At 42.9% G+C, this 15,516-nt stretch overlaps 1 protein-coding gene across 1 annotated transcript; it reads right to left on the bottom strand.

The window, feature by feature from the left end:
• Positions 1-609: 609 nt before the first annotated feature.
• Positions 610-15,111, bottom strand: HNRNPU (heterogeneous nuclear ribonucleoprotein U). Its single transcript, XM_021550454.4, has 14 exons — positions 14,171-15,111; positions 13,244-13,355; positions 13,050-13,123; positions 10,557-10,696; positions 8,929-9,028; positions 7,787-7,899; positions 7,154-7,417; positions 6,765-6,884; positions 6,037-6,165; positions 5,505-5,673; positions 4,732-4,971; positions 4,282-4,484; positions 3,177-3,248; positions 610-2,755 (listed from the first exon to the last, which is right to left on the bottom strand). Exons 1-14 carry the CDS (start codon positions 14,901-14,903, stop codon positions 2,702-2,704), a joined length of 2,523 nt encoding a protein of 840 aa, XP_021406129.1. The 5' UTR covers positions 14,904-15,111; the 3' UTR covers positions 610-2,701.
• Between the last annotated feature and the right edge of the window lie 405 nt (positions 15,112-15,516).

Below are 15,516 nucleotides of genomic sequence, written 5' to 3'. Positions count from 1 at the left end.
TAAGCTGCAAGAAATCACTGAATGTGACAGATGGCTCAGCCCTCTCGTTTTGGCAATGTACAGCTGTCCCCTCCTCACCTTTTTATAGCCTCCAGCTAAGTTTCATATTGTCCTTTTTAAATGCAAAATGTGCATTTTTTAGTATTAGTGATTCTTTAGGCAACTGCTTCTCTATAACAGCCACTTTCACATGGCAAAATAAATCCCTTCTCTAGGAATATTCAGAGCTACGTTGAGAGTGTGTGGGCAGACCCAGGCTGAATATGCGGCTCCATGCAAGCACTATTCTCCACTCAACTGTGACAAATCATGAGTAGGACATACATGGACTTTTCCACCCCCTCTCTGAGCTACACGTGTCCCAGGTAGAGCATGTGCTGAAGTTTTTTTGAATTCTGTTTCTCAGATAGTGCTGAACTTCCCAAACCAGCTTTTGTTGGAGAGGAGTATTTTTAATAGAAACAGGATACTCCTTTTTGAGTGTCAGAGTTGAAGCATCTAATGTGTGGCTGTTTTGTTGGGGTTTTTTTTTAAACACCATACAGCAAAGAAACTGAAAACAAAACATCCCAGACTTTTGAATTGAAATACAGGCTTTACAACCACATAGTAAGTGTAGGCTCTTATATTTTAGTTTAAGACTATATAATTTTATAGAGTACCAAAATAAGCAAAGGATCAGCACTCCATACAAAGTGTTAGTTCTTGTGACGAGGGTAGAAGGGAAATGGACTTTAGTTACACTAAACTTTTTTTTTCAAGTCTGAAGAAAACTCCATTTCAGCAAAACATATTTGGGTCTCAATTCCCCAAATTTCATTAAATAAGTGTTTCTTTTAAGACAATTTACATTTTTCTCATTCAAAGTAAAGGGATGATTTAAAGCACTATTAACAAGGAGGAGGTGCCGTTAATGTTTAATGTCAATATGCAATGGCATCTGCTATAAAGGCTAGAAGAGCAACACAAGCTTTACTTCTGAAGACTACTAGAAATTGACTAACATTGGAGAAAGGTTTCAAGCACAGCACACTACTCTAGCTCTAGGCTGCTGCCAGGAAGCCTCTGCTAGTCCATACACCGCCACGGGGACTGCCAGCACATGCCAGGGGCCCTGATGGCGGCAGTGCCATGTATTCTCACGTGTGTACCCCGTGCACTCTCTTACAATGGGTACATCTTTTCCCTGTCTTTTGGCATTAGAACACAAGTTAGCAGCTAACAGTGCCACTACAATTTTACAGAAACATAAAGCTGAACAAAATAGCAGTTAAAACAAATTGAAGCTTGCTGTTAAACTCCATGACAATCCTTCCTCCTGTCCTACTGTCCAAATCCTTCTCCTGCTCCTTCCCTAATGTCTACTTCACAATAAAGAGGTTAAGTGGATTTACATGATGCAAGCGCAACTCAAAGACTTTTGCCCCATACATATAGCCATGTTAAACTGTGAATTATACATGTCATAGATCTCTAACAGAGCAACCACCAGTTTTTTTTAAAGAAACACAAGTATTTCAGCATGTACAGTAATGAGTTTAACACTGTCCAACATCGTCGCTTTCATACATTCTCTTCCTCTTTAGAGCATTAACGGGATTTTAGACCTTGAAGGCGACAATCCCAAACAAGAGTAAAATGAATTTATTTTATTGCAAACAAACGTCTAGAGTTAAACTTCTCCACCCACTTTCTTTAAAGAGAAAAGGAATCAGCAGGCTAAGGAGATACACCCATTTGAGAATTGACATGATTAAAAATTAAGATATAAAATGGGTGACTCACAGTTTCATTAGTTTACAAAATGGTGGAGGTAACTACTACAAGCACACTAGGTATACAGTATTTTGTGGGGAAAGTTATACAGACACACAGCTAACTTCATATAGATCCCATTAGACAACTGGATTTACAACAAGTTTTGTTTAATAAGAAATGGGCAAAGCCAGCTTCTTTTCAGAATCAAAATGCAGAACAAATGGGAAAAAAAATTATGGTATTGTACCTTCACAAGTTTGAGCCTCCACAAATAAAGCAACCGAGTTTTGCAACTTTAAGAGCTTCTACATACACTCCACCATCACTATTTAGCCCCAGGTTTCCTCTTTGCCCCCAACATCTTATTCAGTTCCAAATGATACAAAAAAGTCCTAGTTATTGCCAGTAACTTTTGCCTCCCCCTCCTCCCCTCCCCACCCAAGAGCTCCATAGAGAGGATGGAGTGTAATAGGGAGCTTTACATAATCTCATGGTATTTGAGGGCTACTAAGATGCCTCCATACGAATCTGGTTGCTAACATTTCTATCATATTGTGACATGACTCACGACTGTTTCTTAGAAATTGGGGGATGGGGAAAAAGGAGAAAATTCTTTAATAAAAAGACACCAGGTACAAAGCAATGTTTTACTTTTGTTGTGGTAAAAAAAAAGTCACATTTTACAGATAAAATGTAGAACCCTGAAATACTGACACATTCTCTTTTCGTGCACAATGCTGAGGTTCTCTTACGAATCACTTTAAAACTGCAATTAAAAATGTACAAAAAAAGGAAAGAAAAAATCAACCCACAAAGCTTCTAAAAAAGGAACCCGCAGGCACTTCCTCTTGTGGAATGTTTAAAAAGTTAGCCTACTAAAGAAAACAGTCGACTTCTTGTGAAGGTTTTGGAGAAATATGTATCAGTTCATTTATTTGGGTATTCAATAATATCCTTGGTGATAATGCTGACTCCATGGCTTCTGACCCCAGAATTGCTGCAACAGATTAATAAATAGTTAGTTTTAACCTGCAATCACATAATGGTTAAGTTTCTTACTTGAGGGGGGGGGGGGGGAGCATTTAACAAACATCTAGTTCCCCTGGAACCTGAGAATATTAAAGTCCTCTGCAATAGCAGCAAGCTCCTGAACGACTGAAGGCAGTTAAAAGTTCACTTCACAGCAGTAATGTGAAGCCAAGTACTACATACCATTAAGAACTTTAAGCCGCAGCTGGTATTTGATATATCAAGACCATCAAGGCAGATTAAATTTTGCGCAGGAAGCTATTTATAGTGGTATTACCTAGCTTTAGACGATTTTGCTATCCACTTTTGACTATTCGTCTCTTTGTTTCAGTCAGCATTTTGCAACTCAGGTTTACAATGAGTAAACAGGTAAAGCTGGGACTACTTACACCCTGCTGCCACTGGTTGTAGCCCTGAGATTGGTTTTTGTAGCCACGATTATTTCCCCTTCCTCTGAAGTTCTGCAAGAGGACAACAGTTTTTAACTACTTTGTCTATATGCATTTTTTAGCAGTGTCCTAATACCAATCTTAATTACCACCAAAACATCACATACCATAGAGAAGTATCAGTCCCAGGTTAACAGAAAAACACACCAACAAAAAATCCTTCCCTTAAAAACATCAGAATACCAAAAGCCTTCTTCCTCCCCTCTAAGCCACTGCTCTTTAAACATAGGGCAAGACCCTCAGAATTAATAAACCAGCTCAAACTGTTGTTGCCTGGTCTGGAAAGCTGGCTAATCCAGTTTTGACTCACCTTATTTCCAGCTGCTAAATGCACCAGGACAACTAAAAATACAAGAGCTTGTCTATTTTTAGTTAGGAAAGCCTGTAGTTGCCACAAGGATGTTATCTGATCAGACAAAAGGATATGGGTCACACAGCTGAAAATAGATGAGCTAGCCCACAAAACTTCAACAGAAGTTATGGTACAACAAAGGGTCATTGATAAAAGTAGATAAAATTTTGCTTTTCCCCTGTTTGTCAGTATTAGGCAAACCTGAGCCATGTTTACTGGCTTGGGCTCCATCTGCTGGCTCTTCAGTAATCCCAGTTTTGTTTTTCCAATACTTCCACCGATATTCCATCAGGTAAGATCTGGGCTAGTGTGTCTTTACTAGTTGCATTTAATACCAGACACCAACAAAGATTCTGTACAGAGTTATTTTCAGAATGTTCTCTTGATTAAGATACACTTTGACCGTCAGGCCAAACAACAGTTGCTATTATTGGGGAAGGGGAAGAAACACACAAAAAACCAGAGACCAGCCTTCACACGTGCACTGACAATCTTCATTTTTAACAGGACAGAGGTACAGCCCTAACATGAACCCCCTGCATCAGCAGTTGTTATGCAACAGTCAGAGCCCTGGGCACATGCACTAAACTCTAAAGGCACAACCAAGTCTGTGACTTCTCACAGGCACCAGAGCTGTCAACAACATCCAAAGTACTGTAGTTCAACTAGTCAGTCCCCCGCTCAAAGCATCACCTGGTTGTAGTTTCCCCTGTTGGGCATTCCACCTCTGTTATAGTTTCCTCTGTTGGAGTAGCCACCTCTGCTTGGAAAGACAGGGCCGCGAGGATAGGGGTAGCCAATTGCTCCACTGCTGCCACCACCACCACCGCCACCTCCACCACCTCGCTGAGGCATGTTGCCTCCCCTCCTGTTGTATCCACCACGATTGCCAGGGACTGCAAGGGAGAGTTACTTTAATCAAGGAATTGTTAAGTCTTTATTTCCTACACAAAGATGAACACTGCAATCCAAGCTCTGACAAGGTTCCCTCTCAAGCTGGACAATTAACTATACACTAGAACATTAAACTTACTGAAATTGAGATCAAGGTTCCCACTATATAATAACTGCAAGGCAAGTACTAGAACCTTTTTCCCCAGCAGCAGCAACCTCCAGAAGTCACAGCTATATTTCTAGGCTCACCTCCTCCTCTGAAGTTGCCCCGCATGTTGAATCCTCCACGTCCTCTCTGACCCCTATTAAATTGATTTTTATTGCTCTTCTTGTTCTTCTTTGAGCCAGTGTTCTGTTTCTTTTCTGGCGGAAGAGCTTTCTTACTTTCTTCTTTATACTGTTCCAAAAGCTTCTGAGCTTCTTCTTTTTGCAACTCTACATAGATTATTTCATCAAAACATTCTGCTACCTCTGGCAGTGTGAAGTTCCCTATAATTGCAAAAACACTGAGTATTCAGCATCAACATTCAGCTATAATCAAAGCTGCAATTTAACCACCTTTCCCCCATTCTTCCTCCCACCCTCTGCAACCCCTCAGCATAGGGACAAAATTACATAATCTGAGCATTTACAAAATATAACAGTGACAAAGGAAATAAACAGGTCTTCATGGAGTTGCCAGTACTGTTCCAAACCTCAAAAACATTCTGCCTATCTTTTTTTTTCTTTTATAAGCCTCCACTCAGAACACCAGTTTCTGCCAAATATGTCACGTATATAGGGCACTTTATGCCAAGACAGCTTTGTGCATCTGCATGAAGCGTATCACCGTAACTGAGTAGTGTTAAGGACTGCAGCAGAGGGAACACAATATAGTGTTATCCTACCAAGTTACAATAGTCTTCCAGTTTTGTAAAAGTACAACTGTTTAAGATAAAGTGGTTTTTTAGACTTCACGTTTACTTAATCCTCTAAACAGATAGTCAGCATCCTAAAACACAGTATAGGATTATGTTCCATGCCTTTCATTTTGAGAACTGCATGCTCTGGAAGATCTTTTCCCTCCACCTCTGCCTTCTTTTGTGTTCTTTGCTTGTAGTCTTCATCTTTTGGGCAAACAACAACTGCTTTGCGCTGGAAGCCTGCAAACAGGCACATTTTTCTCCTCTGCGCAGCTGCAGACACATTTGTCTGAAAAAAATGCAGTAACTTACTACACGTAGCTGTCATTGTAAGAGTTAAGGAAGTCAACTTATGGTGTATAGACTTCACCTCTACAAGAGCTTGCAATGAAGTTTACAAATAACTGGACATAAAGATGCTGCATAAGGCAAAGTTACGAGCTCGTATCAATGTGTTAAAACACTTCCTCCCACATCCCATAAATCTAGAGAAGTTCAGACAAGCATTTGTAGTAATAGCTCAACTTTGTGTCCCCTGAATGAGTAGTAAGTCAGTAACTGAAACAACTGCTATTATAACTTTAATCCCAATTAATTACTACAATATAGCCTACAACAAATTTCCTTAACCATTTTTCACTGAAGCTTCTACCTGATCCAAAATGAAATTCCGCTTCTTACGAGCTGCAATCTCAATGAACTTTCCAAGACACTGTGGAGCCCTCTGCAACAGTGTGTTAAGTTTTCCAGTGTCTGCCATCTGACGCTTAAAACCTGCAACCTATGGAGAAATTTCCCACAATTAGTCAGTGTAGTCCTGATACACGTGGCTTACATTCTTTGCTAAATGCTATCCACACTTCAAGGGTTGTTTAATACAAGGCCACAACTGGCTGCAAACTCGTAACTGAAGTTCTCAACCCTTCATAGAACGTAAGATTTATAAAGACACCACAAGAATTGGTACCATTCAGTTCAAGGTATACTCATCACAGTAACAATTCCAGCTCCAAGAACAGTGATGTATAGGGAAGTAGAAATACATTCAATAGTCAACAACAGCTGACTATTTCTTACATTTTACCACAAAAAAGCCTCTGAATCCTGCCATGTGTGAATTAGCAACACAGCAAGGTAATAAAATCTTTACAAATAACCATTAGGTTGGAAAGACATTTGAGATCACCGAGTTGAACTAAAACCACCTTGTCAACCAGACCATGGCACCAAGTGTCAAAGCCAGTCTTTTCTTCATTACGAATGGTCACTAGCTAACTAGTAGCCAGCTTCTTCGATACAAAAGAACCCCATGGCAGTCAAATACCATGGATTTACAGCAAGTTTTCAATATATCAAGAAATAAATAATATTTTCACTTACCATCATTTTGTCCATAATAGTATTTGTCCCAAGAATGTTGTATTTTCCAGGATTTGCTGCTGCATGTTTGGTAACCCATGTAGTCTTGCCAGCCCCTGGCAAGCCAATCATCATCACCACCTATGACAAAAAGTTCTGAATTTGAGATATTAGTTCAAAGATTATTTTCTTTAATACACTTAACGTAGCCCAGCAAGCCTACTGGATACCAAGGAGGTATGCAGGGGTCTTGAGCATGGGGAAGGCAGTGGTAGTGAACAGGTCACAGGACACTAAGTATTAAAGCTCCCAAACAAAAATGTCAGGAGTAAGGTGGAATAGTCTCCTTAACTCTAACCATTTCCATCCATGTGCTTTAACAACTTTTGAGATGATTCCAAGAAACTTACTTCACAATCTTTCTTTTGCTCGGGTCCCTTTGGTCCTCGGACCCTATCCTCTAGGGGGACCTTCTGGATGAAGGTGTACTCTTCAGGTACAGGGAAGTAGGGCTCCTCCTTCTGACCGAAGTTGAACTCAACCGCACAGTTATGGCAGAGAACATGTGGAAAGAGTGGTCGCCCATCAAGAACTTCCTTGCTTATTTTGAATGCAACACCAAGCTCTTGTCCATTCTTGGAATATGAGAGTTCCACTTCATCACCATCAAAATTCTGTTTTTCAGACAAAGCATTATTTTGGATAAAATTAACTCACTTTATACAGTTAATTCATCACTTCACTCTACTGGCTATGTTCACTCAACTTCTGTAACACTGTTATTTCATACAGGAACTAAAACCAATTTTCTCTTCTAATGACTCACTATCAATGATCATTTTGATAAAGATCTGATATTTTGTTAAAAGTATTTTAAAGACATTTATCCATTAATATGAAATTACGTTGCCAGCAGTCACTGTTAGTAATAACTGCTGCTTTTACTGCCTGCCTATGTTAAACAACTTGTCTTTCTCCCATGATTTTATGTATTTGCTTTACTGCTTCTTTTCCCTCAAAAGAAAATATAAGTGAAAACTTACAGCAAAACATCCAATCACATCATTTTCATCAAACTTCTCACCAAAGTCTTCAGTTTCACAATTGCATGTCTTTATTCCTTTTAGAGAATAACCGTAAGAAAATTCTTCTTCACCTGAAGGAACAATTCAAACTAATTACAAATAGGCTTTCCCATCTAACCTTTTAGACATAAATCACCTTATAGCTACTTAATAAGCTGCTGTTCAGAGTATTTTTATTAATGACAAAACAAGCTAATGCCCCCCAACAGCTATACAAGCTCATTCTTCTATTCAAACTTTCACTTGAGATAGAACAGCAGTGTTTCCTCATCCCTGTTCAAAAGCTTTAGGCTGCTGGTTCCAGATTTATGCTGACAATAAAAGCTGAACTGTCAGATAAAGACATTAACTAATATTTTAAACTGTGAAGACCTCATTATGCACTGGTATACCTGCTGTAACGTAGATACAAAGGCTTTCTGAAGTTAGTCTCCAGGAGCACTTACCCCTCCCATTTTAAAGGGAGTTTAGCAGACATTCAGCCTATGCAACAGCTGAGGATGAAGCTGCAAGGAACAAGCTAACAGAAGTGTCAAATACAAGGTCTCAGGTGTAACTTAAGTAGAAAGCTGTTGCTGATATCGGAAGATAATGACTGACCAGTATTTCCCCCAAACATGTGTTTCAGCAACAAGTTATAAATATTATTATTATAATCATTTGTCATATATGTAATGGAAATCGTACTTCTTTCTTTCCAGCCATTTTCAGAAATTAGGGTTTTCCCACCAACTTTATACCATGCACCACTCTTTAAAAGTGGAGGGAAGGATGACTCCCCCTTTTCTACTTTTGACACTACATGAAAAAGACAAACCCTTTATCTTATCAAGCATTTAACAATGTTCTCTATAATCTGTATATAAAAATTGCAAGAATTAATTCCTAAAATATGGCCCTAACCCTTACAGGTCTGAACACTTTATGCCTTTATTTGGTCTAGTAATTTCTCACACTACATCCAGAGAATGACTCAAATTAAGACCACTTTTCACACATACAGACTACAGTCACTAAACCTGTTCCCCCTGCTTCAGAAAAAAAAAAACTTAAAACTTCAGCCCCATCAACACAAAAGCAATTAAACATTTAAGTCTTACCAAGCAACATTCCACTTGTGTTCAGTGACCAGCCAACTCGCACTTCATGTATGTCAATGTCTTTTGTATACAGGTGTTTAACAGGAATCTTTTCTGTAACCTATTTTTAAATTATTCAGTAAAAAGTAAGCGGTATTTACTATATACTAACAATACGGAAGAACAAAAGGTAATATTTTGACCCTTTACACTCTGGTTAAATCTTTGCTAAGTCTAAGTGATAACCTTCAGCAAAAATAAAACATGCTCGAGAATATGAAACTGCAACCACTGACTAAACAGTTCTATCTCCTGACTTAGCAATGAAGATTGAAGATACCATGAATCTTCATCACTTTGTCACAGCAGTCCCTGTCAGTGGTCAAAAGCCTTAAGTCCTTTTGCATTGTATTAAAATCACAAACAATATGAATAGTTATTACAAAAACCCAGTTCCCACAAAGTTGGGATTAACAGTAAATTACTTAGCTAAGAAAATGTGCACTGTATTAAAAAACCCTCTTCTTAGAGACAGGGAAAATATTACACTATCCCTTTTCACTATGAGCAGATTTCCTGGGCAAGCTGCCAGCTTCCAAATAACATAACCAGATTTAAAAAAAAAAAAAAAAAAAAAAAAAAAAGGCAACAATCAAAAACATCCCAGAAACCCCCAACAAACCACCTAAACGCACTGGAATCTACATGCTACCAGCTGTTTTTAACTATCTTTAGAAACTTTACTAAAAGGAAGTGAAAAGCCCATCAGTATCCTATCAACCTCTGCAACTATCCCAGTCAGGTGACTGAGCTGAAACTCATTTGAAAACAAACAGGACAATGAAAAGTGACATAAATTTCACTTCACTGGCCTTCCAAGAGACACAGAAATCACTCCACGCAAAAGTCTGGATAATGGGATTATCAGGGTAGCAGTTAAATTTGAAAGCATTAGAGGAAGATAACAGACAAGCCCATCATTCGCAAAGAAGCCTTTAACATTGTTAAGTAGAACAGGAATAAGAAAAATAGATTCAAGTTTTGTGATTTTGTTCCTCTTCCTTCAACAAGCTGGAGAAATCAGTTTATTAGAAGGCTGATTGCTCTTCGCCATTCCTACCCTTCAAATACTCATATTCAATGCATCATGTCAGAGTTAATGATATTGAAAGGGACCTCTAGAGGTTGTCCAGCCCAAATCCCTGCCTAGAGCAGATCAAACTCAAAAGACTAAGCAGAACCAGAAAGGAGTGCTGGGATAGTTTCTATTCCTTAAAAAAAAGGTCAAGCTTTCTGTAATCTTCAGAAAGCACAAGCAAACTTCTGACTACAGAGTATAAAAATACTTTCAGTGTTGATGCATGAGATGACAAATAGAATTAGTGATTAAAAAGTAAGACCAAAAGTCTCACATTCAGAACAAACATGGTGCTTAGTGTTTTTTTTTTTGATTTCTGTTTTTTTGTTTGTTTGTTAAATCAAAGTGCTTATAAAAGAGGAAACAGTTTTGCAAACTGAGCCATCTTCTTGTAAGAGAAGGCCGTTTTTAGAGTCCTGTTCACATAAATTAGTTTCAACCAAGGCCAAAAAGTGTGACAAGTATAAATATTATATTCAAGCATGCAGAAGTCTCATAAACATTAACTCACCTTCATCTCAAAGCAGACTTTGCCTTTAGAAACTCCGTAAGAGGCTCTCCCTCCAGCCCAAAGGAAAGCAAAGCTTTCCATGGTCAGAGAGGAAGCACTAAACCGGTCTCTTGAGATTTTAAAATGCAGGTCACAGTTATCTGTTAACATAAAAACCATCCTGTTTATTCAGATTACAAAATAAAGTACAGGTGTCCAATTTTATGCATTAAAGGTAATGCCAGCTTTCAAAGGTTTAAAGACAAACTGCCAGCAAATACCCAGGATCATTCACAGAAGCAACATGCCTAGATGGAACTGCAGACTGAAGCTCAGCCAAAATCTTAGGAGAAACTAGCTAACAAGTAATTTTCAAGGTGCCATCTTCACTTCTGTCACCCAAATTCCCTCTATTTTTTCCATCTGCTTTTAAAACCCTTAACTTCCACCTCATCTGTTTGAACCCTCTGCCAGTTACCTCTTTCCATCAATACTGAGCCATCTGCATTGTGCTCTCCAGTATCCTCTAAGACCTGATTCTGAAGCAGTCTCACTGCTCAAGCCCAAACCTAAGGGCTGCTAAGCAGTAAATGTGAACACAAATGTTTTTATTTAAGTACTGAATGTAGTCTTTGGTTAATACAGTCAATCAGCAAGTCAAATTAGATGATGTCTATTAAAATAAAGGCAGTTAAATCAGGTGCAGATATGCTAGATATGCTAAGCACAGAGAGAACCTACTTCAGCCTAGAAACACAACCTACACACTGAATTCACCTATCACTCTAAGAACCTAAGTAGAACCTCGGTTTTACAAGCATCTTTAGAGCTGCACACCATGAAATTGCAAATGAATCTCCCAGTAGGTTTCAGAAAAACAATGCCAAACGGTAACATGAGGTGCAGCATGCAACATTTGAATTCCCCAGAGCAAGGAACACACGGAAGCAGCTCCAAACCTACCTGATGGTTACAAGAAAGGAGCAAAATGAGCAAACAGCGAGGAATTCTGCTCTGGTATAAAACCTGCATGATGCCAGAGTAGACTAAAATGCAGTCTGCCCTGTAGTACTGGCAACTCTTATGAACAAGATTTTGTTTTGTTTGCATACAGCCATCCCCAATTTCAAAAATACTAAGATCCAAGTGTCTTCTCATTAGTACTGCTAACTTTTATTTGTTGAAAAGCAGATAAAATCATACAGAAGAAACCCACCTTTGCAGGCTACCTTTAGAACAGGATTGAAGTTACAGCTTCTTTGTAAGACACAGGCAATAAAAAGCAGGCAATAAAAAGCACTTAAAAGTGGCTAAACCTCTTACAGGTCTGGGTCACTATCAGAAGAGAGTGCCAATCCAATTAATTACACAATTCAGCCTTACAGCTGTGTTTGAATCTTATTTCTGAAGAGTCTGCCAACACTTTAAATCAGAATTTGCCCAGTAACAAGATTTTCCACTAGAAAATACCATTATTACTAGAAACAGTAATTATGAAAAGGAGCTATTTACTCAGCTATTGGAAAAATCCAAAGCTCCCACAGAAGTGGCTACTCACCAGGTTAGCAGCTAGAAACTTGAGACTTAGCAAAATGTCAGGGATGGCATATCCGGCAATTTACGTGACTGTAAAGTAATACCGCCTTCCATTTCAAACCATTTATTGTGGAATAAAACCACCTGAAACTTCTAAGAAGTATGCCAGACAATGCCAAAAGTTAAGCTTCCCTTCCATGGCACTGTAAGAATCCAACGAGTTCAAGCATTACTTCAAGATCAAGTTTTCTAATATTGCACTGAGTCCTTATACTTACCCTCAAGAATACAAATGTCAACTCTGCCATAATAATGTTACAGTAATAATGTTTATAATCTGCCTCAAAAACAGCCCTGTTTGCAGATAGTTCTCCATTTATATGCTCTGTAGACTGTCTCTCTGCCATCCCACTTGCACAAACCACCACCCAAAGCCACACATTCACACGTTACATGAATGGCTCATTTCTGAGGAAGCATTACTAGATTTTGTTAAATTGATCAGAAGACAGAAGAAACACTCCACTAGTCAGTATCTAAATAAGGGAATGTATGCAGGAAGCTCACTTCCCAAACTGTGCTTTGTAAACACTTATGCTACTCTCTGAGCTTTCTGGGCAACAGTGCTGGACAGCTGTTTCATCAACCTGTCTCCAGAGTGTTCTATGTGCACTCTACACTTACTCACCTAAACTTCCATACCAGATTAGTGTTTTGGTTAAGATTTCTTCACAGAACTGTCTATCACTACAGAATTGAAAGAAAACCAAGTTTATTACTGCTAACATACTCAGGTCCTTCTGTTGTTTTCTTTGCTGAAAATGGGTGGAAATAGAGTATTTTTCTAATTTTTTTTAAAAAGTTACCTGGTAATGAAAATCAACAAATGTTATCCTCCCCGTCTCAGAAAGCGTGGCATTAAGAGTAAAAGCCTCAACACCACATCTTTCCAGGGTAAAGGAAAGCATGTTTACTCACAAGTATCAAGACAAACCACTGTGTCATCAAAATGTTCATCTTCTTCTTCAACAGGTGGTTGAGGAGACTTGGCCCTGAAAAAACAAAACCAAACAAAACAGAATAAGTTACACGTATTTTCACTAAGCTAAAATAACATTTCTGTACTCTATTCCTCCTCATCACAAAATGTGCCCAGTACCAATTCTGTTTACCTGCTGTACTTGTTTTCCTCAATGTATTCAAAGTATCCCCGGCCATGGTCTTCACGTGGTCTCTTCACTCCCCTCTTCTTCTCACCAGGCTTTTGCTCTGTTTTACCATCTCCTAGAACAGAAGCAATGATTTATTTTGATTAGTTTAATTTGGATTAGAATCTATATCATGGCTTCAACTTTGCAAGCTGCAGCAAGCTACAGCATAAGATAAGCAGTAACATCTTAAAAGGGCATTTTACTATGTTACTAAGGTAAAGCCCTGTATGTTGAATTTTCACGGGAAGACTCAAAACTTGTCGCCAATCAGAAATTATTTAGCATACGGAAGTCGCCAATACACCACACAGCAGCGAGTACGGCCCTCAATGTTATGAGCCCCATTGAAACAGCCCCGAAAAAAAAAAAAAAAAGAAATCCCCACCAAAATGATTAAAAAAAAAAAAAAAAAAAATCTCCTGAGCCACCGCGCCTCCAGACCCGCAACACCATCACCACCCGCCCACCACGGAGGCAGCGGGTCATTGCCAGCCTCTCGCAAGGGCACCGTGCGATCCGCACGACTGCGCCTCCTCCCGGCGGGCCGCGGGCGGCAGCCCCAGGGAAGGGATTCCTCCTCCCGCCTCCATTGTACCGCCAGGCCTTCCCAGCGCCATCCCGAGCGGCGGCGGCGCCCAGCCCGGAAGTGACGTCAGGCGCCCCGCGCTGCGGGCGCACAATGCACAGCGCGCCCCAGCGGCCCCTCCGCCGCCCCTCCTCCCCGCCCCTCCCCCGCCGGGCCAGCACGAGGCGCGGGGCCGCCAACGTCCTCCCGCGCGCGCCCCGGAAACCGCCGCCCCCAACCCCCCCCGGCCCAACAACCCCCGTCATGGCGGGGGGATGGGATTAATGGCCCCCACCCCGCTTCCCGCCGCCTCGCTCACTCACCCCCGACGCCCTGCGCCCCGGGGCGGCCGCCTCCGCCGCCGCCTTCCGCTTTCTTCTGCTGCTGCTGCTGCTTGGCGGGGCCCGCCGGGCCAGAGGCAGCGGCGGGCCCCGAGGCGCCCCCAGCGCTCTTGCCGGGAGCCTCCTTGGCGGCAGCGGCGCCGCGCGGCGGGAGGAGCGGAGGGGGCTGCTGCGGCTGCTGGGGCTGCGGCGGCTGCTGGTCACCGTGGCCGTTGGCGTCCCCGGCCGCGGCCTCCTCCTCGTCGGCCAACTCGTCCTCCCCCTCTTGAAAACCCTGGTCGTCGCCGTTCTCATCATCCTCCTCCTCTTCCTCCTCCTCCTCGCCGCCCGCCTCCTCCTCCATGGGGCCGCCCCCGGCCCCTGCCCGCTCGCCGTTCTCCTCGCCCAACTCCATGGCGTCGCCATCGGCGGCCTCCAGCCCTTCCTCGTCGTCGTCCTCCATGGCGGAGGCCGCGGCCTGGCCGGGGCCCCCCCCCTGGCGGAGCTGCGCGGCGCCCCCGCCGCTCTCGGCCGCCTCCCCCTCCACGCTGCCGTTGCCGGGCTCGGCCGCGCCGCTGGCGGGGCCGCCCCCGCCGGCCTCCTCCTGATCTAGCGCGGCCTGGAGCCGCTCCATGAGCTCAGCCTTGAGGCCCTTGTCGGAGAGGCGCCGCTTTTTCAGCTCCTCTTTCAGCTCCGACACCTTCAGCTTCTTTACGTTCACGGGAGAGCAGCTCATGGCGGCGGCAGCAGTGGCGGCTCGGTCCCTGGGCGGCGCGCGGGCGGCGGCGAGCAGGGACAGACGGGCGGCTCTGGCTCTGCCTGCGGTGTGTCGGTGCCCCGGCGGGCGGTGGGTGCGGGCGGGAGGCGCGGGGGGTTCGTGCGGCTGCGGGAGCTGCGGAGCCGGACCCGCCTGGCGCCAAATCCTTTCACCGCGAGCTCGCGAGGGAGACGCGCCTCACGGGGCCGCGCACGCACCGGCGCCGCGCGCGCCGTCCCGCCCCCGCGCACGTAGGCCCTCCCGCGCTACCGTAACGACCGCATTACCGTAAATACCGGCCGAGCGCTGCATGCCCCGCCGCCCTTGTCCCGGCGGGTCCCTTGGCGGTGGCGGATCGGCTGTAACACCGCTCCGGCACGATGAACCCGCTCCGGGCTGAGAACCACCCCCGTGCCGGCTCCCGCCCGCGTGAGGCCACAGCCCGACCGAAATGCCCCCCACGAGGGCCCGCGTTCCAGCCACAGCCTCGCAGAGCCTTGTCCCGATTCCGCTGGCTCCCCTGCGCCCTGGTCGGGCCTAGTCTCGCACGGTTTATTGCTTACAGGCTTTAAAAAGGGACACTGCTGCTCCA

Source organism: Lonchura striata, chromosome 3, assembly GCF_050655825.1.
Source record: "Lonchura striata isolate lonStrDom1 chromosome 3, ASM5065582v1, whole genome shotgun sequence".
Taxonomy (NCBI): domain Eukaryota; kingdom Metazoa; phylum Chordata; class Aves; order Passeriformes; family Estrildidae; genus Lonchura; species Lonchura striata.
The sequence above is the reverse complement of the archived record's forward strand: the minus strand, read 5'-3'. Positions and strand labels throughout refer to the sequence as shown.